Here is a 25,878-nt window from a genome sequence, read left to right on the forward strand (position 1 = left end):
CCTAACTAATAAGACATTATTCTAATAAGATTAAGCGACAATATGAGAACTAAAAATAAAAAGAAATTTAAAATAAAAAAAGTAAATATAGATAATCTAGACTTTCCAACAGTAATATCCCCAAGACATTTAAAAGTGAATAAAGTTTACATAAATGTTCCTATATCACTAATACTATTAAATCCTAAAACAAAGAAATTCCCTAAAATTCCGACCAAATATGCCTCTTACCAATAAATTAAAAATCCCCAAAAACTTCAAGATACTTAATTGGAACATCCGTTCCCTAATATCGAATGAGGTAGATCTAAGACTCCTTATAAACCAACAAGACCCAGACATAATAATGTTAGCAGAAACTTGGATGAATCCTAATTACATTAAGAAATTCCCGGGCTACAATAGCTACTGATTAGATAGAGCTGATGGATATGGTGGTTTATTAACCCTAGTTAAATTAAAATATAATTCGACCCCGGTTCCCTTACGTAATGATAATTTACAAACTAAAAGAATAGAAAGTCAAGTAACCAAATTAATGATAGATAATTCAGAGCTGTACTTACTTAACATGTACATCAATCCCACCAGTAAATATACTACAAATGACTTTAATAATTTCTTCATTATTAACAACTTATCCAATAAAACCCTTTTTTGGGCAGGAGATCGTAATGCTAAACACCCTACTTGAGGCTATGAATTCGCGGATTCCAAAGGTTCGACCCTTATGGAAATAAGCCAAGACCTTAATCTGTTTAATATAAATTCTCTAAATCCTCAACCCACCAGGAAATCAGCTCCCAACCAAGGACCGTTTTTTAATGATTTAGCATTTATATCAAATTCCCCGGCTGTTAACTCAGAGTGGGAGGCACTTCTCACTGGGGGAAGTGACCATTTCCCTTGCATCTATATGCTTAACAAACAACCTATACCGACCTCTAACTCCCCAACGTCAAATGTGGACCCTTTGATAAAATGTAAACTAAAAGACTGGTCTTACTACAGAAGAATACTAGACTCTCACTTAACGGACGAAAAATATTCGTATGATAAATTCATCGAGATCATTGAACAAGCTTTCTACCTAAGTAAACAACAAGAATACAACTCACGATATCCATTTCTTTCTTACAATAATAATACTCAAAAATCGTCAAATAAAAAGAGGAAACTATACAAACAAATCCCATGGTGGAATGAAGAATGTCAAAATCTAAAAAACAAACGAGACAGTTTAGCTTTAGCCTATAAAAATAATCCTAGTATAAATATTTACCTCGAATGGGCGAAAGTAAGAGCTCAATTTAAACTTGTTACGAAAAAACAAAAAAGAATACAATGGAAGATATTTACTAATAACTTAAACCATAAAACCCCTGCCAAAATTATATTTGAAGAAACGAAAATTCTTAAGAGAGCCCTGATTCCCCACCCCAACAAAAATAATGATTGGACGGACGACTTCCTCCACAACCTCACTCCTGATTCCCAATATGCCAATCAATGGAATGACCTCTCTACGTTCAATGAATCATGGGAAAAAATTTCTATAGAAGAATTAAAACTTGCTTTAGCTAAATTAAAAAAGAAAAATCCAGGTTTAGATAATATACCAATAGAATGTATCAATAAAGCTTCTACAATGGCTCAACAACATATGTGCAACATATTTAATGAGATACTATTAACAAAAAAAATTCCTGAATCATGGAAAACAATTTTAATATTTGCCCAGTTAAAAACGGACCAAGATCCTAATTCTGCTAGATCTTATCGCCCAATCGGGATTATTTCAGCTATTAGAAAATTATTTGAGAGGATTCTACTTAACAGACTAGAATACTTCCTAGAATCCAATAACAAGCTCTCCCCATTTCAATTTGGCTTTCGTAAAGGTAAAAATATCTGCCACAACTTGATCCAACTTAGCACGCAAGCGTACAAAGCTATAGGAAATAAAGAATACACGCCCACTATTTTCCTGGATATAGAAAATGCCTATAATAATGTAAATTATGACATCCTATTTGAGAAACTTCTGTCCAAAGGAATAAACCCAGATTTCACTAAAATAATCCTAAATCTAATTACTAATAACGATATGTTCCTCCGAAATCAATTCACAACGATGGGTCCTCGCCGAATACCAAAAGGACTTACACAAGGAGGCATTCTAAGCCCCTTGTTATACCTAATATACTCTGCTAACCTACATTCTAAACTAACCTTCTTTAGCCATATCTCAGAATTTGCAGACGATGTTAACATTTTCTCCCAAAATAAATGCCTAGATGAAGCAATCAATGTGGTGGTAAGGGACTTCTATAACCTTCAAACAGAAATCTATGAACTAGGATTAGACTTCTCTATGAAAAAAATTAAAATCCTAATTTTCACTAATCGTAGAATCCCTCCTAACTACTCTATTAATCTTAATGATATTAACATTCCTATCTCATCAAATGCTAGATATCTTGGCCTCATATTTAATAATAAAATGAAATGGCACTCCCACCTTAAATTTATTAAAGAAAAAGTAGAGACGAAACTAAATATTCTATCATACCTAAATGGAGCCGCATGGGGTGTCAATCAAAATGTTTCTAGACTCTTATACCTTAGCATGATAAGACCAATAATAGATTATGGCATCACTGTCTACTGCAATAACTATGAAATTTTAGATAAAACCAATAAAATACAAAACCAATGTATCAGAAAAGTTCTAAGCGCTCTAAATTCAACACATACTAATAACCTTATTGTAGAATCAGCAATCCCCACTATCCAACATAGGTTCAACTACCTAACAGATAAGCTAATTATAAAAGCTATGAGCTATGAAAACAATTCGATCATTAATGACCTCAAACTCTTGGAAATGTCTGTCTTTAATAGCCCCTGGTCGTCAAATAAACAATTCCCTCTAATTGTCCATAGATGGCTTAAATTAAAAATATACGAGAAAGAGATTGCTAAGGTTAGCTTACCACCCTCATTATGCCAAGACCCTAAATTTCAATACTTCCAACCATCAATCGACTTTCTAAATATAAAAAAAAAACGAAATTGAAAATCAATCCATAATTCGTAATAAATTCCGAGACCATTTCAATACTAAGTACAATCAAATGACCCAAATATTCACAGATGGAGCGAAAACAGATACGTATGTAACTGCTGTCTTTACAGTAAATGACTTTTTCAAACTATTTAGACTCTCTGAATATTCTACAATTTTCGATGCCGAAGCTATAGTCATAGAAGAAGCCGTGAAATACATTATTAAAAATAATATAAAAGATCTCCTTATATGCTCGGATTCTAAAAGCGTTTTAACCACCCTTCTAAATCGTAAAAACGATCTAACTCCTACTTTAATGAACACTAAAAGGCCCCTTTTCAATAACCAAAATAATAATATCCATATGCTATGGATACCTAGCCATGTTGGCATTCCTGGCAATGAAAAAGCAGATGCCCTAACAAAAATCCTCCCACTAGCTAATAAAATTAACAATAAACTTCATTACAAACAATTGCTACCAGTCATAAAGATGAATATGCTCAAAGAATGGAACTTAGAATGGAATGCTTGCACTTGGAAAGGGCAAAAACTAAAATTAATCCAACCAAAAATATCAAAAAAACCATGGTTCCACAAATTCCATTGGAACAGATCCTCTATTAAGAACTTTATAAGATTACGAATAGGACATGGTCTATTCCCAACTCACCTTAAACGCATAAACCTCAAAGATACCGATAAATGTGAATGTGGCCTGCTAGGCGATCTAAACCATATCCTCTTCCAATGCGAAAAACTAAAAGACAGAGATAAAATGTTTCAAGACTTAAAAAATATAAAATATCTCCCCCCCTACAATATAACTTCATTATTACATAAACCTTCGTTAAGAAAATGTAAAATAATAAATAACTTCCTAACTACCAATAACATATCCCTCTAAAGGTCCTATCCCATAACTACTAAATTTCCACTAATCCAACCCAGTAATTCATACAACCCGACTAATCCCTACCAAACAACTTGTCCTGATTGTTCACTTGCTATGTTCTCCATGGCTCAGTCAATTATTTTCTTACTAGTCTCTATGTTGAGCCTCTTAGCGTGAAGCTGGTGTAGGGGACTCTTACCTTACTATATACCCAACCAACTCTCTAAAAACCTTAAAAAAATCTTACTATACACTCTTATTCTTTAAACCCCTTGTACCATTAATAACCTCCTCTGTCTATAGTGGGGCCGATAAGCATAACAATCGTGCACTTCTGGAAGAAAGCATGAAAATTTCAGGGATTCATCTCTACCCTATAGACATTCGATTCAGACATAGACCCCAAAAATCTGAGCCCCCTGGGGGGGCAGGGGGGCCCCCAAATTTTGAATTTTGAATAACTACTGAACGGCTAATGTTAGCGTAATTTTTTTTAAGCAGGACGATAGGAAATTTTATCAGGAACAAAAATGGTTCTTATGAATTTTTCTGTGGGATCGATATTTAAGGCGTGAAACGGGAAAAACCATCGGGGGACGGGGAGCCGGCCGTTCTGAGGCAGATCCGCGCAATGCGCTGTTTGCCCGGGACGCGCGCGGCGGCGCAGTACGGTGTTACCGACGAAACAGCCGCTTGTCTTGGTTTAATCTCAACGATGCGCAGTTTTAAAAGTATTGTGAATATATCGTACGACCTATAAAGCCTTAAAATAGGGCTCAACTTATGCAGGTAATATATGTATACAAGCGAGCGCACGGCAACAGAAAGAGAAGGGGTTAAGTGCTGGAGTTCCGAATTGTTTTGTTGTATGGGTTTGTCAAGTTTTATTACAGCATCCGAGATAACTGCATCAGACATCAGTTGAACGGAATAAAATCTGAGGCACAGTTGTCTCGGGAAGGGGGGGGGGGGGGCTAAAAGTCACAAATCTTATTTGTGTACCACGATGACCTGAAAAATGATTTTAAAGTGTTTTTCTTTCTCTTTCTCTCGGTGCTGCGACATCAGGATGGTATCTAAATATGCTTACTTAAGACAGGGAGCCTAATTTTGTAAACAATGAGCATACATAAAAACATGCTTATTCTCCTCTCTTTCAGGAACATTTTGGTACATCATTGCTACGTACAGGCATTTTTTTAAGAGGACCAAAACCACCTTCAAAACTTGCTCCAAAAAAACGGCAAAAGAATCTTGAGAAAGCTTGATAGGGATAAATGACCCCCAAAAAACCTTTGTTGGACTGCTTCTTGTACAGTACAAAGAATATTATTAAGTAATAACTAGCCGCCGTATCCGCTAATCTGTCAAAACGGTCCATTTGAGTGATTGGAAGTCGCGCCTAAGTACTGGGAACCTACCCTGCTCTTATGTCAGCGCATCATAGGTACGATATTCCGCAATCTCGGTAATTTTGCAACTGATTACTGATTACTGATTTTGACTGATTTGTTGATATTTTGACGATAAATTAACCTTTTGATAATCTCTAAAGCTAATTCGATCAGTGCCATTTACGTACGATAAAGTTTAAGGTGTACCTTTTGTGCATTGCATATTTTGCAAGTCCCGTTTCTTGAAAATTGTCTCCGACATACTTACCTAGAACTCTTCCATGAGCTCCATACAAATCAAAAATCGGTACGAGATTTGCGGGTTGAAAAAGAAGAAATGCAATGAATTTCTTCCTGAGGCCTGGTCCTTCTCAGAGGTTCTTTAAAGAATCAGAACCTGCATGATAAATAAATTTCCTCCTATATTAATATTTTTTTCAATACAAATGTTACCAACTCCACTCTAAATTCCATACAACAAAATGTAAGATAATATACATGGATTTTTTTTACTGCTCATTCCATTTTCTATGTGTCGTGGTAAGTACCAATAATATCTTCAAGGGTGACTCGATAAAAAGAGGCGATAGTATTCAGATATCTGCTTTTTTATCATTTATTTAATGTATTGATCTTTTTTTTTTGAAATATGCATATTTGTTGAATACTGAAAAAATGGGGAGTTCATGAAAATGAAAACTTCTATTGACTGGCTGGAGGGAAAAAGAGGAAAAAAGAATATTGTCGGAATGTTCCGTATGAATCAGTACCTATGCAATTGCGAGAAACCAATGAACATGAACGAAAAAACGATATTTCCTTCATTTTGAAGGAAATCTGGTAACCTTATAGTGGCGAAGGGACTGTGGAGCCCCCCTCCTCTCCCTCCTCACTCCTCAATTAATGTCTCTACCATGTTTTGCAAAACTCTTGGTTATGTAAGCAGCTCATTGTCTCATTTGCCGAAAGTAACATGAAAAATAAGCTATAAATAAGTTACGAAGGTTCCGCCATTTCCAATAGTCATGAAAAAGTGGGTCAAAATCGTATTAAAACTTGTTATTTCGCTCTAATATCTTAAAAAAATGTAATCCTGTACAAAACTTACGTGAGGAAAGGGTGATTCACTCTGTAATGAGGTCGGAAAAGCTCTGCATTCAGAGAAAACAAGACGCGTGATGCGCGATGACCGATTCCTCCTATTGACTCGGCGCTCTCACATTGGAGTATTTCGCTTTTGCTTGTTTTTATGTATTACTAATAAAAAGTAGAGCTTATATTACTGAGGAAAAGTATTTAGGCAGTGCGGTAAATTCATTATTATTTTTAAAACTGCGCATCGTTGAGATTAAACCAAGACAAGCGGCTGTTTCGTCGGTAACACCGTACTGCGCCGCCGCGCGCGTCCCGGGCAAACAGCGCATTGCGCGGATCTGCCTCAGAACGGCCGGCTCCCCGTCCCCCGATGGTTTTTCCCGTTTCACGCCTTAAATATCGATCCCACAGAAAAATTCATAAGAACCATTTTTGTTCCTGATAAAATTTCCTATCGTCCTGCTTAAAAAAAATTACGCTAACATTAGCCGTTCAGTAGTTATTCAAAATTCAAAATTTGGGGGCCCCCCTGCCCCCCCAGGGGGCTCAGATTTTTGGGGTCTATGTCTGAATCGAATGTCTACAGGGTAGAGATGAATTCCTGAAATTTTCATGCTTTCTTCCAGAAGTGCACGATTCTTATGATATTTTCCACTTATCGGCCCCACTACTATAGGTGACTGTAGATTCCTATCTTAACAATATAAAGGAATAGAAGCCAAAAATAAACTCAAAAAAAAAAAAAAAAAAAACTTCATCAGACCACTGGGCGGAATCCCCCAAAGGATTCATGGAGGCTTTTGGCTAAAAACACTATTTCGTATATAGAATCGATGGGGCCAAAATCCAGCCGTACGTTAATTTTTGGCTGAAAACAGGTCCCTTATGTCTTCATTTACTGGGCTATCGACTTTTTTTTAAATTTTCAAAGAGGGTGCCACAATCTGAATTCAAAATATTTATTCTATTCTTGGTCCAAACAAGTAAGGTCCCATAAGTATTACAACAGTTCCATACATAGCTATTGTAGGTAAGAAGAGTTGCGGCTACCTGGAATGAAGGCGAATAATTAGCGAAAAATCAAGTAAAGTTCATTGATGTATGAGAGTGGATTTTTTTTACTTAAACGCAAAACGTAAATGAAAGGTAGATTAGGAGATGGTTGAAAATCTTGACTTCAAAAGATATCAAATATTTCAAAGTTTGAGTTTGAAAGGGCAGCGTTAGAAGAACTGCTTGTTTCACCCCTCAGCATCTTCTCATAGGAAACAAATCCAACGATTTTAACTTTTTTCAAAGGTAAGCTGGTTGTGTCAGAGACTAACATACAAGGACTCTCAGCACTTAACTGTCGTTTTGCTTGTTGTAGGTCAGGTGTGTACGTACCTACATTTTAAAAATCTTAACCTCAAATGATATCAGACGTTTTGAGGTTTGAAACAGAAAATAGAGTTTGAGTAACTTTTCTAATCTCCTCTTGTAATTTTTGAGATTACTATTTGTTACTCCTTCTTCTATTTTTTCATTTTTTCATTTACATACTAATTTGCTCTGTTTTAAGGGTAGGAGAGCTCTGTAATCAGAGAAAACAGGACGTGTGATGCACGATAACTGACCCCTTCCATTGATTCGATCCACCGATTGGGGCGGCGCTTTCAAATTTGAGCATTTTGCCTTGTGCTTGTCAATATGTATTACTTATAAAATGTAAGTTTTATAATTTGTGTGTGTGTATATAAAGTATTTACGCAGTATGGTTTATTCATAATTATTTTTAAAACTGTGCATCGTTGAGGTTAAACAAAGACAAGCTGTCGTTTTGTCAGTAACACCATACTACACTGAGTAAGTCTTATAATATTACGGAAAAGTATTCTGGCAGTACGATATATATTCATAATTATTTTCAAAACTGCGCATTGTTGAGATTAAACAAAGACAATCTTTTGTTTTGTCAGTAACACCGTACTATACTGTCGCGCGCGTCCGGGGGCAGCCGGCAGGCAGCACGTGGATCTGCCTCAGAGCGGCTCGCTCCCCGTCCCCCGATGGTTTTTCCCATTTTACGCCTTACCTTATAGACCGTGGGCCAGCAAGCTGTAACCCCCCCCCCCCCCCCCGGGGAATTTTGAAGGTGGTGATTTTCTTGAAGCTCTCGACTAGTAGAATGAGATTTTTCTTGTTTACGCGAATTCTATAGTGGTGGGGGGGGGGAGTAAGCCCCCCCCCTAAACCCCCCAAAATTGCTCAGAATTCCGACTTTTCCGCGAATTTCCCACTTTTCTCGAAAAGGCTTGATTTTAGGGCAAAACTCCACTCCAAGAATAAGAAACCACTCCACTGGGGCACTCTCCAAAAATACGAAATATTTGAGGGTGAACCTAAATCTACAATAAAATTATTAATTTGACTCAAGTTAAACTTACGAACAAGCTTATAATTATTACACATCTAAATTTTTATTCGCAAGGGACCTCTGCATTGTTTAATGATTTCATATATACCACTCCTTTCGTCCCCTGTGACCAAATGAATGATTGAATACTTCGGCAAACGATCCAATACACTTTGAGCCTATTCTCCAAACGTTTATAAAATGTTGACATACGCTTAAGAATGTACATTTCCGTCAATTATGAATAAGCTCCCCTCAGTTTCAGTAATTTCCAAAAAATAAAATAGTATCTCTACGTACCCTGATTTAATTATGTATCCCTTCAAATCTTAAAATTCTCCTACTGCAGATAGGTTTCCCCGTCCCTCCTATTATGAAGCAAGTGACGTTTTTAAATTACCCCTCCCCCACCCTTTTTTAATGTTGGCTGGGGAGGCTAAGATGTCTAACGCCCCCCCCCCCCCTCATTAAATTATATTAGTGTGAGCGTGACAATGACATGCCCTGAAAGTCGCCTTTTAGAGTATGGAATTTTCGCGTTTATTTAAATTTTTTCGTGATTATTTTTTGGGGGGAGGGGTGGAAGAGGAGGGGGGAGGATGAACCCTTCTCCCCTCCCCCCTCGTGAAATTTTGTTAGTGTAAGCGTGTTAATGACAAGCCTTGAAAGTCGTCTTACAAAGTGGAATTTTCGCGTTTAATTAATTAACGTTTTTTGTGATTATTTTTTGGGGGGATGGGAGGGGGAGGGAGGAGGATGTACCTCCCTCCCCCCTGTCACCTCCCACAAGAAGTCACAGTAGCTACGTTTATGCGATGCTCGAAACTGAGGTTTCACGAAACCCGAGTTTGTAATGCAAGTTTTCGCCGTCGGATTTATGCGGGCGCTGTAACCCGACTTTCGCGGGAAATCAAACTTTCCGATTCTGGCGCTGTTTATGCGCATATTTTCGATTGAACTTGAATTTCATGCGTTGGCGCCATTTTCACAAGCTATACTTAATTTTTTCACAATGAATTGATTCAATAAAATTATTATTACTCTTTTATCCCGTGTATATGTTCCACAATTTTTCCGCAGTATATAAGCGGAGGCTTCATCTTCACTAGAAAAGCCTTTACTGACTCTCTGAGCAACAGTTGGAAAAATGACAGTGGATTTTTAATCATTTTACATTCATATTTAAAAATTGAATGAATACCTAAGTAATCTCAACAACCCTTCAAATCATGCTCGAGCTTATATTCTGAGTTCAGAAAAGTTGCCGTAGGTAATTTTAGTGATGTTAAAAATAATTGTGGCAGGCGCAGAAATTCATCATGCTGTTTATTAAGCTTCTAATGATCTTACAATAGGTAGATATAGGCATTGAAAGTGTAGGAGTGCTAATCCAGTAAAGCACCGCACCTTCTCTCCATGGTGTCGTAAAGATTGTATGTCTGCCATTATTGTAGTGAAACAAATAACTAATCGGGAATACTTATGGGAATCCCTCCTTCAAAATATGATCAAAATAAGTGGACATTGATAGGTCAACAATGTATTGCTGAAGCAGAAGCGTCAAAATCCTCTTGAGGCAACGGACGGTGACAATCTTAACAAACTGATGACGCTTCACAAATTTTAAATTTCCACATTCCCAGAGACACGCGCTGAAATCCTGTTTCTCACCCCTCTTTCCGACTGCTCTCCGAGTCCATGAGCAAGACAGGAAGAAAATAGGCAAGCTACCTACTACTGTTTGCCTACCTATGTGTTTTTTTTCTTAAACTTGATTTTCAAAGGTGACTCATGTAAAGAGCAACTGACAAACAAGATTTCAGAACCTGCCATTGCATTTCACTAACCCAAGACACAAACCCAACCTTACCATTGATATTCTTTCGCTTACACTGTATATTATTCTCCCATTGAGATTCGATATGAACTCAATTCAAAGATGCTTTTGAATTTAATTATTCGGGTAGATTGGAATATGGAGCTTTCAGTCTACCTGTAAAGCGCATTTACTAACATTCACTGCTGTCACAAGATATTTTTGCACAGGCAGAGCCACTTTCCACAGTTGATGCATCTCTAACGCCAAGGCTCAATTATGGCAAGTGATTCAACGACCAAAAATTGTCAACGCCTCAATAAAAACCGTATTTTTATCTCGAATTGCAAATCTTGGATAACAGAGCACTCACCAAAAAATCTCCTTCCTTCTACCTCAGTATGAGAAGAGTGACGATACTTTGGAGCAATAACTTTGAACTAGTTTCAATAAATGATGGCCTCAGAATTGGAGTCATCATTTACAAGAGATTGGATCAAAGAAATAAGTCAGCAGGTCACGGTTGTGGCTGGTCTCACACTTCCAGTAGGACAACCAGGAAATAGATACATGGATAACACACAAATTCAAGAGCTACACAGCTCTGATTGGATCAGATTTTAAATTTAATCGGTAGATTGAAATGAAAAAATTCGGTGTCCTACTTAAAGGGAAGCAGGGTGCCTTATCTTGAAATCCTAGGCAAATCGTGTGGATACAGTTAAAAAGTTATCCGCAGATGATGAACTGGTAGGTAAGGCTATTACTCAATTGTAGCCTGTAAAGCTCTTTGCCTGCGTTGCTTCTGTAGTTATAAAATGTTGATTAGAGTTGCAAGAATAATCTGAAAAAGCAGTAATAAGCCTGGATTCCATCTGACACTAAACACCTTCACTAGAAAATAACGTCCTACGTTTAGCTAAATAAGGATAAATAAGCCACATATAACTGAAGGAATCACGTAAAAGTGCTTAAGCAACAATTATGGTAAAATTATGATTGTAAAAAATGTTGAATAATGGCAAAATTAAAGCTAAATCGTGGGATAAGCACCAGTTGTTTACGAACGTTATGATAATAAATCCGCCATATTGCCGATCGCGCACCTGAAAATCGCATTTGAAGTCGAATTTCAACTAATTTCAACCTCCGGTTCGTTTATGTGGAGTGCGATAACCTAGTCTTCAGTGTAAAATAAGGTTTCAAACCCAAATTTCGGAAACCTACATTTCGTTAGTTCCGTATCGTTAATGCCGTGATTTGAACCTTGGTTTCAAACTCAGGTTTCGATTGAAGTTAGGTTTAGAGGCTCGCATAAACATATTTACTGATGTTCTCTCAGAACAAACGCCACTTGTTTTCATTTTGCCGCCCATTTTTGCGCATAATGCTACTTCAAGGAAGCGGCCAATCTTGACCATAGAATAATAACTAGCTGACGCTATAAGAAGGGCTACGGCAACCTTTTCAATAGGACAGCGTTTTCAATGACCTTGAACGATCTCAGTTAACCATGTCATTGTTGTTAGTTATGAATCTCAGTTAACCATCCTTGGCGCAGCTCGTATTCGCTCGGCTCACTCGGCCTGTCGACCATTTCAAGGTCATTCGAAGGCCCGTTGCGGATTCGTCCCCGTGGCGCTTCTTATAGCGAAGCTATTCATTATTCTATGTCTTGACGGTTTTTATAGGGTGGGTACTGCTGGGGAGGCCCCCCTCCCCCCCCCCACGAGGGGTTAGGCCGCCCCTCGTATGAAAAATGAATGCTCTATCATTTTAGGGATAAACAATTTTTCGATATTACCAACCTTCTCCGCGTTATTGGCGAGAAATCGCGGCGAAACGGTCATTTTCGCGGAAAGAGGGTTATTCAAAATCGGCGATTTTACCCTACGCTTGGATTTTGCCCGGAGTTGGATATGTTGTTCCCTATCACAAGACACGCCGTTTTCCGGCATTGGCAAGTTCACCCGAAATTTTTCCCGCCCGCTACAGCGTTGCCAAGTTGAAAACGGGCAAATTCCGTAAGTGGCATTAAAATTGAGCTATAAAGTTGCGGTTTTAACGAAAATTCTCTAAAAATTGCGCACTTTCGGGAAATGACCATGGTTTTGATGTCGCATTAATTTTAACATGCATTGTTGCCAATTTTTCGATTTTTAAATTCGACAAATTTTACAAATCCGCAAATACTCAAAAAAGCTATTTTCAAATTTGAACGAAAAGTTGTCTAATCGATAGTTCGTTCGATTTCGCATCCATCGATGCGAAACTTATCGATATTTAACTTAGGTTATATGTGTAGTTTTATTTTGACTCTGGGATTAATAGTTAAGATGGGTATATTTCCTTTTCATTTTTGGTTGATTTTAATCTGTGGCAAGCTTGAATGAATTAGATTTCTTATTTTATCTACTTTAATAAAGTTAATTCCTTTAATTTTACTATATTACCTATTTTGTATGTCTAGGTTTTTATTTGTTATTGTTAGTTCTGCTATCTTTGGTAGTTTGATAGGGTTAAACAACAGTAATATCCAAAAAATAAGGGGGTATAGGTCTATAGCTAATATTTGTTGGTTTATTTATAGTATAAGAATTAGATTAAGATTTTTAGATTTTTTTTAGATAGCTTGCTGGGAAACTTATGGTTCGCGAGATATCATCATTTTTGTAAACAGCTTTATGGAGTGACGACGCTTTTTGAGTCCGGGCGGATAGAAATTTTAGCCTCCAAAAACACCGGGTAGCATTAATTCCATGGTTACCTATATAATTTTTGGCGCTGAATCCGAATTTGACCATTTCATAAAAAAATTGTCACCAAGATGTTGCCAAATTTCGCAAAAATGGCTTAAAATAGGCCTTTTTGACGGATTATGGCCAGTGACTTGCCAGGAGTTGATCAGACAACAAAATTGGTTATTTCCACAGTTAAAACTCGTTAAACTTTCTACAAGTTGAGTCAAATTCTTTCTGCTCACGGCAAAATTAAACGCGTGACAAGCAGCAAACTGAAAAAAGGACACCAAAATTGGCGCTTTTTGCGGTTTTTGTCCTAAGTTTCTTGTTTTCCGACTAAATAAACATTTCTTAGGAAAATCTGAATTACACAGAGTGTAACGACAAACTATTGTATTGTTACATATGTAGATAAGAGCCGCTTTAACAGTGGTCTCTCGCGCCCCGCGACGCCTAACCGCCATAGTTCCTTGTCCTCTCACAGGTCCTCAGTAATTTGGAGTGCCCTTGTTCCTTTTTAAGCCCCTTATTGCCCTTTCCTGAGCGTCTTCTTCACTTTGGTATTGTTACTTTTTTCTATTAAACTCCATTTCCTCAAAATTATAAAATAAAACTGTAAACTGAATATAGGACGATGAATAATAATGGTCAAATACCGCCAAAATTCGATGATTGTACGTAATTTTGGCAACATTGCAATGCGTCTTGTTTTGTTTTAATGAAGTCAGTCTGAGGAGTACATTTTATTCATTACTTTTCAGCAGAAAGTTTTCCACGATTGTTTCAAAATGTTTATTGGCACAATTTGATAAAACTCACTATTTTATGAATTTTTCCTCTCTGAACTAAATACCCTAGTAATTAGTATATATCTAAGTTGACATTAAAATATTCTACAAAAGTGTATTATTTTTCACGAGAGATACATTTAAATAGTTTAAAAATAAGAAGTGAACAAAGAATATAGGACAAATATCGAAAAACCAGCGAAAATTCGAGTATTTTGTTTAAGCTTGGCAACACCGGAATATGTTCGATTTTATTTTACTGTTCATTTATATTAAATTCTGCTCCTGTTGTTCATTAGTTTAGTCAGGAAACATTCTCTTAATTGGAAAACAAGAAACTTGGGACAAAAACCACTAAACACGCAAATTTTGGTGTCTTCTTTTCAGTTTTCTGCTTGTCGCCCGTTTAATTTTGCCGTGAGCAGAAAGAATTTGACTCAGCTTGTAGAAAGTTTAACGAGTTTTAACTGTGGAAGTAACCAATTTTGTCGTCTGATCAACTCCTGGCAAGTCACTGGCCATAATCCGCCAAAAAGATCTATTTTAAGCCATTTTTGCGAAATTTGGCAACATCTTGGTGACAATTTTTTTATGAAATGGTCAAATTCGGATTCAGCGCCTAAAATTTCTATCTGCCCGGACTCAAAAAGCGTCGTCGCTCCATAAAGCTGTTTACAAAAATGATGATATCTCGCGAACCAAAAGTTTCCCAGCGAGCTATAATATATCGATGGATGCGAAATCGAACGAACTATCGATTAGACAACTTTTCATTCAAATTTGAAAATAGCTTTTTTGGGTATTTGCGGATTTGTAAAATTTGTCGAATTTAAAAATCGAAAAATTGGCAACAATGCATGTTAAAATTAATGCGACATCAAAACCATGGTCATTTCCCGAAAGTGCGCAATTTTTAGAGAATTTTCGTTAAAACCGCAACTTCATAGCTCAATTTTAATGCCACTTACGGAATTTGCCCGTTTTCAACTTGGCAACGCTGTAGCGGGCGGGAAAAATTTCGGGTGAACTTGCCAATGCCGGAAAAAGGCGTGTCTTGTGATAGGGAACAACATATCCAACTCCGGGCAAAATCCAAGCGTAGGGTAAAATCGCCGATTTTGAATAACCCTCTTTGAGATATTTTGACATTTTAAGCCGCCCCATTTCGGGGGCCCGCGGATAATGGCGAAAGTCACTTAAAACTTTTCTAGACCAAAATTTCACGAGCTTTCAGAATGGTTATTTGGAGTTTTGCCTTAAAATTAAGCCTTTTCGAGAAAAATGGGAAAATTCGCGGAAAAGTCGGAATTCTGAGCAATTTTGGGGGGTTTAGGGGGGGGGGCTTACTCCCCCCCCCACACCACGATAGAATTCGCGTTAACAAGAAAAATCTTATTCTTCTAGTTGAGAGCTTCAAGAAAATCACCACTTTCAAAATTCCCACGGAGGGGGGGAGGGTTACCCCTTGCTGGCTCACGGTCTATTAAATATCGATTCCCTAGTAAAATGTATAGGAAACCATTTTGTTCCTATTAAAATTTCCCATCGTTTTTCTGTAAAAAAATTACGCTGACATTAATTGTTCAGATGTTATTCAAAATTTGGGCTCTCCCCTTGCCCCCAGGAGTCTCGGATTTTTGGGGTCTATTTCTAAATCAAATGTCTGTAAGGTAGAGATGAATCCCTGAAAATCTCATACTTTTTTCTAGAAGTGCTCGATTCTTATATTTTCCTGTCAAAGGCCCCTCTAAAATGAGAAACTCGGCGTACCAAAGAATGCTGGACAAGCAATACGAATACATTTATTTTATTTATGTAAGAGGTATATCTGCATCTCCCGTAAGAATTGGGCCCAGAACGGAATCTTGTCATCCCTTCACCTTTTGTAGACCCCTCTGACCCAGACCCCTTGAAAAAGATAAAGTGCCTCTTCCTCACGCTTAGACTTAAAATCTTGCCCAAATTTTTGAAGTTTCTGTGTACTTTCGAATTTCTATTAACTAAGGAAAGTACAGGTCCACTGAGGGCTGGATTTTTCAACAAGATCAACAATAACACGGAAATATACCATTCCATTCCAAGTTCAACTAGGAAATTGGCAACATCAGACAGGGAATTTGGTTCAATCCCAAATTCCTGAGTTTTAGTATAGAATAGAGAGACGAACGTCACTTATCTATGGTTTTAGGTTTGGTTGTGTCATGCATATAATAGGAAAAGACTCATTGAGTCGCATCTGAACCACGATTACTGATACAAAGAGGTATATGTATCTCCCATAAGAATTGGGCCCGGAACAGAATCTTGTCATACCTTTACCTTTTGTAAAGGAAGGTTAGAGAAGTTAAAAAATGGCAGACTTTTTGGTAAGGACCCCATGGGGGAGGGGGGGGGGGTCAAAGAAAAATCAACTTTCAGCCATAACTTTTGAACCGTTGCAGATATCGAGTTGAACTTTTTTTTAAATGAAAGAACATAAAAAGACCTTTCTATTGAATATAAGAAATTGACAATCGGTGAATTTTTGGAAAAATTATGGCTCATCAAATTTTTTGAAAAATTTTAATTTTGAATTTTTCCATTTTTCGACGGGGAGGGGGGTCGCACGAAATGTTATGAATATGTGTGCAAAAGATAGCCCTTGTTCTTCTCTTGAAAATGAAACGAACATGTTGGGGAAATGATTAATTTCGGAGTTTTGCTCTTTCAAAGTTGACGCGACAGGATACGTATATGGGCCTCGGGCCAGAATCCCGCAGCTGCGCCCGGGAGCACCCTATTTCAAGTTGATCTCTGTAAATGTTTTACATTTTACAGTGTTTTGACGATTTAGTAAGCATACATATAAAGATGAATGTGCCATACGTAATTTCCCTTCCCCCTTTTTATATTTCATCTAAACCAATCTAGAATTTGGAAACGTCCAACTGGCGATTGGCACAGCAGTGGATCCAGAGTGAGTTGGAGGGGGGAGGCATTTGTTTGAGTTATGGTGGCTAGCAATCCCCCCCCCCTCGGTTCAAAAAGAGGGGAAAGAAAGAAAAAAAGGAGGAAAAGGGCAAGAAGAGAGAGAGAAAGAGAGTGCTACTAAAAATTTACTGAAATGGTGTCAAAGCAGATCTTTAGAACTATTTAACCAAGTTTACTAAACCAAAGGTTACGCAACACCGCAGAAATAGATAGGCCATATACCAAAAAGAGATATTACCTATTCGTCAATTTTCATCTTTCGAATAATGCACAGATGCTGTGCTGAAACTGCTTATTATTCAATATGGGAGGGGCTATTTTTTTTGTAAGTTTTCCGGAGGAGACCACCCTTGGTCAAGGGGTAACCCTGCAGACCCCCCACTCGACATCATCAAATGCCTTCCCCCCTCCAACTCACTCTGGATCCACCGCTGTGCCAATCGCCAGTTGGACGTTTCCAAATTCTAGATTGGTTTAGATGAAATATAAAAAGGGGGAAGGGAAATTACGTATGGCACATTCATCTTTATATGTATGCTTACTAAATCGTCAAAATGCTGTAAAACAGGGTTGCCAGCGACCGGGAAAACCGGGAAAAGTCAGGGGAAAAAAATCAACCGGGAAAAGTCAGGGAAAGTCAGGGAATTTCGGTGTTGGTCAGGGATTTTTCTGATTTTTCGTGGAATTAGGCGCGGGCGGTCTCGGGCTCGCGTTGCGGGCCCGAGACTCTCATTTTCACTTTAACAGACTGCGTCAGATCCATACTTAAAAGTCAGGGAAAAATATTGGAAAGTCAGGGAAAAGTCAGGGAATGGAAAAAAATATTTTGGCTGGCAACCCTTTGTAAAATGTAAAACATTTACGGAGATCAACTTGAAAGAGGGTGCTCCCGGGTGCAGCTGCGGGACTCTGGCCCGAGGCCCATATACGTATCCTGTCGCGTCAACTTTGAAAGAGCAAAACTCCGAAATTAATCATTTCCCCAACATGTTCGTTTCATTTTCAAGAGAAGAACAAGGGCTATCTTTTGCACACATATTCATAACATTTCGTGCGACCCCTCCCGTCGAAAAATGGAAAAATTCAAAATTAAAATTTTTCAAAAAATTTGATGAGCCATAATTTTTCCAAAAATTCACCGATTGTCAATTTCTTATATTCAATAGAAAGGTCTTTTTATGTTCTTTCATTTAAAAAAAAGTTCAACTCGATATCTGCAACGGTTCAAAAGTTATGGCTGAAAGTTGATTTTTCTTTGACCCCCCCCCCTCCCCCATGGGGTCCTTACCAAAAAGTCTGCCATTTTTTAACTTCTCTAACCTTCCTTTACAAAAGGTAAAGGTATGACAAGATTCTGTTCCGGGCCCAATTCTTATGGGAGATACATATACCTCTTTGTATCAGTAATCGTGGTTCAGATGCGACTCAATGAGTCTTTTCCTATTATATGCATGACACAACCAAACCTAAAACCATAGATAAGTGACGTTCGTCTCTCTATTCTATACTAAAACTCAGGAATTTGGGATTGAACCAAATTCCCTGTCTGATGTTGCCAATTTCCTAGTTGAACTTGGAATGGAATGGTATATTTCCGTGTTATTGTTGATCTTGTTGAAAAATCCAGCCCTCAGTGGACCTGTACTTTCCTTAGTTAATAGAAATTCGAAAGTACACAGAAACTTCAAAAATTTGGGCAAGATTTTAAGTCTAAGCGTGAGGAAGAGGCACTTTATCTTTTTCAAGGGGTCTAAGGCCCAGTATGGGTGCTATCGACATGCAAGAATGGGCAACAATACGGCGATTTTTCGTGCTTTTTCTTCAATATATCAACTTATTTCTCATCTGATTGAACAATCAAAAACATGTCCATTGTCCGTAAAAAGCCGGCTCTATACATACCAATCAATATATGGTTTCTACAGGGTGTCCGGAAGTTAACGTACTTAACTTTCAGGATCGCTTTTTCGGCTCAAAATAAGACTTTTTTTTCCTATACACATATGCCCGAAAACGCCTCATACGTGAGCTATGCGCTTCCAAAGTTGCCATTTTTTTTCCTTCAAATTAATATAGCTCCTCGTCATTTTTTCATAGGTGGTTGAAACTTTGTTAAGGGGGGTATTTTTTAGCGCTCTATTCATTTTTTGTGTTTTCAAGGACGTACGTCTTCAAAAAATGACGTCACAAGCGTTCCCGAATTTGAAAATTGCGATAACTTTTTTGGTAGATGATATTTCGAAAAACGGATTACGGCACGTGAAAGAGCGTAAAAAATGAAGGGGTCAGGGTACTGCACAAAATTTTCCAGAAACGCGTTATTTCGACGCAAAAGAACTTTGAAAAATTTTAAGATTTTCGAAGCTCCTTGCTGTGTAGGCAATTTTTCCTACAAGGATTGAACAATTGCCTACAGAGCAAGGGGCTTCGAAAACCTCGAAGCTATTGAGACGGCTCCCTCACACTTTTTCCAGGCTTGGGACTGGCCCGAGCATCATCCTACGAAAATTGCGGTTAGGCGGCGATATTTTTGGTATCAAATATCCACCGAAAAATCATACTCGGAGGCTTAGCGAAAACATGGTTTCAAAGTGTGGAAGTAATTCGGTTTTCACATCCGAAGTACTTCGGTTCTCACATCTGAAATACTTTAGATGTAAGAACTGAAGTTTCGGATGTGTGATCCAAACCTCAGCAGCTAGACCTTAAGTGTTCGGATGCTCAATCCGAAAACTTCAGAGATCCATATGACCTAAACTTTGGGTCCCACGCACGAAGTTTTTTTCTCCGTGCAGTATCTCATGCAATCCGTAGTGCGTGCTTTTCTCAATGAAAAGAAATACTTTGACAAAGACGAAATTCGATGAAGATATTCAAATAGTGAAACAATGATAAGACATTGATTGCAACTGCAAGATTATTGATGTGCTGCGAAATCGGTATATCAAAATGTGAGGAGGAAAAAACCATCAGAATTCAATTTTTAATCTGATCGAGCGCTCATCAAAACGCTGCCACGTGCTATGGGAGGTTGTGAGAGACCATAATGCACATTTGTGGAGTGCAAATGAAGAATTTCTACCCACTGAAAAAATTATTTAAAAAATTCGGCTGATGCGACCTCTGAAAGTTGATCAATTGGCCTGAAATTTTGTACGAGGCAGTTCTTTTACTAATGCAGAACACCCCCCCCCCCCCCTCACTGGAGGTAACTTATCCGCATTTTTTTGGTTTAATTTCTGTTCTTTGTTGTTTCTTTTTTTTAATACGAAAAAATCCGCTTCTTAGCTATTCTCGCGCTACTGTGTGGGTAATCGTTTCGAGCGACAGTACACACATTGGCAAGCATCAACATAAGTAAATGAATTGAATTTAATCTCCGAACCTTTCACTGCACCCAAAGTACTTACAAGATCTGCCATTGAACATGAAATAAGAAATTCGATGAATAAGTGCAGAGCAGATATCACGAATCTCTGCATTGAGAGGAGCGGCGTTGAACAGCCCCGAGCATTCACAAGTAATTATCAAGCCATGACTTGTTAAACTTATGCTAAGAAACTACCACACTTTAAAACCATGTTTTCGATAAGGCTCGACGAAAAACTCGAGAAAAGCGACGACAACGTCTCTCTTGAAAAGATACAACGCATGCGTTGCAGTAAACGGCTCCCATTTTGAACAAAACCTGTGGGTGAACTGGGCCATTCAATTTTACTGTTGATATCGTCCATTTGTTATGCAAAAAACCAAAAAAAAAACAAAAAAAACCTTTTAAACCTCCCCGAGCATTCACAAGTAATTATTAAGCATGACTTGTTAAACTTATGCTACGAAACTACCACACTTTGAAACCATGTTTTCGATAAGCCTCCGAGTATGATTTTTCGGTGGATATTTGATACCAAAAATATCGCCGCCTAACCGCAATTTTCGTAGGATGATGCTCGGGCCAGTCCCAAGCCTGGAAAAAGTGTGAGGGAGCCGTCTCAATAGCTTCGAGGTTTTCGAAGCCCCTTGCTCTGTAGGCAATTGTTCAATCCTTGTAGGAAAAATTGCCTACACAGCAAGGAGCTTCGAAAATCTTAAAATTTTTCAAAGTTCTTTTGCGTCGAAATAACGCGTTTCTGGAAAATTTTGTGCAGTACCCTGACCCCTTCATTTTTTACGCTCTTTCACGTGCCGTAATCCGTTTTTCGAAATATCATCTACCAAAAAAGTTATCGCAATTTTCAAATTCGGGAACGCTTGTGACGTCATTTTTTGAAGACGTACGTCCTTGAAAACACAAAAAATGAATAGAGCGCTAAAAAATACCCCCCTTAACAAAGTTTCAACCACCTATGAAAAAATGACGAGGAGCTATATTAATTTGAAGGAAAAAAAATGGCAACTTTGGAAGCGCATAGCTCACGTATGAGGCGTTTTCAGGCATATGTGTATAGGAAAAAAAAGTCTTATTTTGAGCCGAAAAAGCGATCCTGAAAGTTAAGTACGTTAACTTCCGGACACCCTGTATATATCCTCAAGGTGATAATAATTCCATCATGGTAATCTTCCGGGAATCTCCAAATGTGTGCTGCAGGAAGTATTAAAGACCTCTGCAAACATAGAATATTCTATGCTACCACCAAGAAAAATGGCAATTAGTAAGCGATTTTTATTTAAATATTTTATGAATCATCCCAAAATTTTGTCTGTCTGTATTTCACAGATTATGTGATCCAGAATCCAAAAGGCTTCGAGTTTCATTAAGTTTTGGCTGAGGTATCATAAAAAAACGCTGTTGCTGAGACGTTACGTGTAAATAAACAGTCACAGCTCTCTGCTCTCGGAGGAGGATCTCTAAAGGCTTGACAGGGTGGCTACCGCTCTTTGTAATTACAAATTATTTAAAGATTTGATTTTAAGGCTGACTTTGACTTGACACTTTAAAGCTTTTATTGCTGATTGCTCATGGCCTATCAAAAACCAATTTTTACGTACAGTTGTATCATGTGCGCGCGCGCGCGCGCGCGTGTGTGTGTGTGTGTGTGTGTGTGTGTTTTTGCTCAAATGAAGCTTATTTTGATCTGCTGTTGTATCTCTATTTATCAGACGAAACTAATCCCGGATACTTTTTTGCGTCTTCTTGCAATATCTTCATCTCTCGGTTAATGAGCATAATAATCAATCTCTTTTTGTTTCAGGTTGTTAGTTCTACTAATGGAGAGTTGGCAAATGATGATCCAACAGCAGGACACTCAAACACACCTATCACTGCGCAAACTGAAGTGGAAATCGTTGATGATACCAGGTATGTGTATTTCTTTCCTGTAGTACGGTGGCTAGTTGCAACTTAGTGGCAAATCGTGATACAGTTTAGCGGTTTTCAGGGGTCAAAGTAGATGACATTTTAAGAGTTTTGAGTCGAAGAGGCATTTCGAATTTAGTGGCAGATCCAAGATGGCGGCCATTCAAAATGGCGCCCGGGCGCGTACTTTGAGCCGCTATAGATCGAGATCCACTGAACCGATTTAATTTTTCTTTTTTTTGTTTGATAGATAATTGAAAGGCAAATAGAACAAAATCACAAAATTTTTGATTTTGACTATATACAGGGTGTTTTTTCCACAAAAACCGGTTTTTCAGAAACCCAAAAATCGTTTACATTTAAATAACTTTTCAGGATGGGCGTACCAGCAATTTAAGATGTGTTTATTCTGAAAGTGCTTGTTTTTAGCTTTCCAACGGTATATTACACTATGGGTCTGTAATTAACAGTTTGCGTAATATCTTAATCCGCGCGGCGGCGGCACGCGATGGACCTCCGAAATAGCAGTGTAGCGCATACGCCATATCGCTCTAGTTCCGCTTCTATTGAACTGATTTCAGATTTTTTTGTTTTGTTCGGGAGGAGTATCAACGGAGAAATTTGAAGATAGCTAAGGAGGGTCTGAGCCCCCGACTCCTTTTTTATTCAATATAGAAAATGTCTATTTTTGTGCTATTCAGTGTTTTTTCCTTCTAGTACGTTGGCTTAGTGCCAAAAAAAAGGGCAAAATGCTGCAAATCGTGTTATACCACTTTAAGAGGTCAAACAAGATGACATTTGAAGAGTTTTGAGTCGAAGAGGCATTTTCAAAATGGTGGCAGATCCAAGATGGCGGCCATTCAAAATGGCGGCCGGCGCGTACTTTGAGCCGCTATAGATCGAGATCCATTGAACCGATTTTATTTCTCTTTTTTTTGTTTGATAGATAATTGAAAGGCAAATAGAACAAAATCACAAACTTTTTGATTTTGACAATATACAGGGTGTTTTTTCCACAAAACCCGCTTTTTGTGCATTGATAAAAAAGCCTTTAACCCATATATCTTTTAAAATCGCATTATTAAGGCCCCTTTAAATACTCGCCATGTAAAAGAGCGTCTTTTGAGCTTTCCAACGATATATTACATGATAGGTCTATAATTTAAGGTTTTCACACCACTGCGATCCGCGCGACGGCGGCACAGCGCGGGCCTGCATAAATTAATCCAGGGGCATATGTTGAAAAGAAGCCTCCCGTGGAATAGTGAATGGAGCAAGTGTGAAAAGTGGCCTAATCTCTTCTTTTCGATGTGCAGAAAAATAATTTAGATGTTGTCTAGCTCAATTTTGCGTCCAACCCCTCCAATTCAAGATGGCGGCCAAAATGGGGGCTCGGGGGTTGAAGATGTTGGAATTTGTTTTTGATGCCGTGTAAGGGGTCTTTCACTATGTAACTTTGGTCGTAGAGTCCGAATTTGAGGTCCAAAATTGTCTCCGGCTCAAAGGGATGCCCAAAATCCAATATGGCCGCCAAAATTTCCACGATAGGGTCAAATCTCCGAAAGTTGCGTAAAACTGCCAAGTAGTATATCTTTCATAGGGTTTTCTGGGTCGTAAATTTCACCGATGAGGTCAGAATTTCACTACAGGTTTATTGAAGCCCAGAAATTTCAAAATGGCGGCCAATATGGCTGCCGTTGCGGAGTGAAATATTTTGTTTAGGCTCGTATCCTCGAGTGCCATACGGCAGCCATATTGGCCACCATTTTGAAATTTCTGGGCTTCAATAAACCTGTAGTGAAATTCTGACCTCATCGGTGAAATTTACGACCCAGAAAACCCTATGAAAGATATACTACTTGGCAGTTTTACGCAACTTTCGGAGATTTGACCCTATCGTGGAAATTTTGGCGGCCATATTGGATTTTGGGCATCCCTTTGAGCCGGAGACAATTTTGGACCTCAAATTCGGACTCTACGACCAAAGTTACATAGTGAAAGACCCCTTACACGGCATCAAAAACAAATTCCAACATCTTCAACCCCCGAGCCCCCATTTTGGCCGCCATCTTGAATTGGAGGGGTTGGACGCAAAATTGAGCTAGACAACATCTAAATTATTTTTCTGCACATCGAAAAGAAGAGATTAGGCCACTTTTCACACTTGCTCCATTCACTATTCCACGGGAGGCTTCTTTTCAACATATGCCCCTGGATTAATTTATGCAGGCCCGCGCTGTGCCGCCGTCGCGCGGATCGCAGTGGTGTGAAAACCTTAAATTATAGACCTATCATGTAATATATCGTTGGAAAGCTCAAAAGACGCTCTTTTACATGGCGAGTATTTAAAGGGGCCTTAATAATGCGATTTTAAAAGATATATGGGTTAAAGGCTTTTTTATCAATGCACAAAAAGCGGGTTTTGTGGAAAAAACACCCTGTATATTGTCAAAATCAAAAAGTTTGTGATTTTGTTCTATTTGCCTTTCAATTATCTATCAAACAAAAAAAAGAGAAATAAAATCGGTTCAATGGATCTCGATCTATAGCGGCTCAAAGTACGCGCCGGCCGCCATTTTGAATGGCCGCCATCTTGGATCTGCCACCATTTTGAAAATGCCTCTTCGACTCAAAACTCTTCAAATGTCATCTAGTTTGATCTCTGAAAGCCGCTAAACTGTATCACTATTTGCCCTTTTTTGGTAATTAGCCACCGTACTACTGCAGCTTCTCTATTTTTGTCAGTTATTGGTTGATATTACAGCTCTTCTTTGTATTCTTATTCCAAGCTTAAAGAATTACTGAGATAATTAACACAACTAACTCTGTACATGACCTAACAAAGAAATAGCATTTCCTCCATATCAGGTTAAAATTAGAGGCATGCCAAGTTTTTGAAAGTCCCATTAAGACAGCTGGCTTGTGTGTGATTCAACTGCGAAGTTTTGATTTGGAAATTCGAAACTTTTCTGCTTCGTTTTTTGCAGGCTTTTTTAGTTTGTACTTGCAGTTTTTCTAATTTTCAGATGTACATAGAATAATTTGCAGAATTGTATTTTTGCAGGTTCTAGCTTGCGATACTAGTTTGTAGCGTTCATAAGCAAAGATTTTTGAAGGTTTTCCTTGGATTTTTCCTATACTTCTAATAATATTCGCAACCGAAACTGAAGGGATTAGAGCAAAACAAAATGTGTGAAGGTTTAGAGTGATTGTGGGAACTTGCTTACACCTATGTTTAATCGCAGCTTTTTCAGTGATTTCACGTTTTCTCCGATACATATCATTTATCGTCTCTACAGTATCTGAACCCTCCCCCCCTGTAACAGAGTTTTAGATGAACTTTTTTAAGTTTTATTCTTCAATGAGCATACTTCTTCCAATTGGAAAAAAGAAAAGGTAGAGGAGCAGAGCTCCTTCTCAC

General features: G+C 38.1%; 1 protein-coding gene across 5 annotated transcripts in view; it reads left to right on the plus strand.

The window, feature by feature from the left end:
- gish (casein kinase I gish) overlaps positions 1 to 25,878 on the plus strand; it is a 204,636-nt gene that overhangs the window by 157,190 nt on the left and 21,568 nt on the right. For 3 of the 5 annotated variants that reach the window (XM_019053432.2, XM_019053434.2, XM_072301012.1), the window contains exon 11: positions 22,354 to 22,460. In XM_019053432.2, coding sequence (XP_018908977.1) covers positions 22,354 to 22,460 — 107 coding nt within the window. Of the gene's footprint in view, positions 1 to 8,015; positions 8,049 to 22,353; positions 22,461 to 25,878 lie in introns of those variants that run through there. The other 2 variants (XM_072301019.1, XM_072301023.1) reach the window with 1 other exon arrangement.

This window comes from Bemisia tabaci, chromosome 1 (genome assembly GCF_918797505.1).
Source record: "Bemisia tabaci chromosome 1, PGI_BMITA_v3".
Taxonomy (NCBI): Eukaryota; Metazoa; Arthropoda; class Insecta; order Hemiptera; family Aleyrodidae; genus Bemisia; species Bemisia tabaci.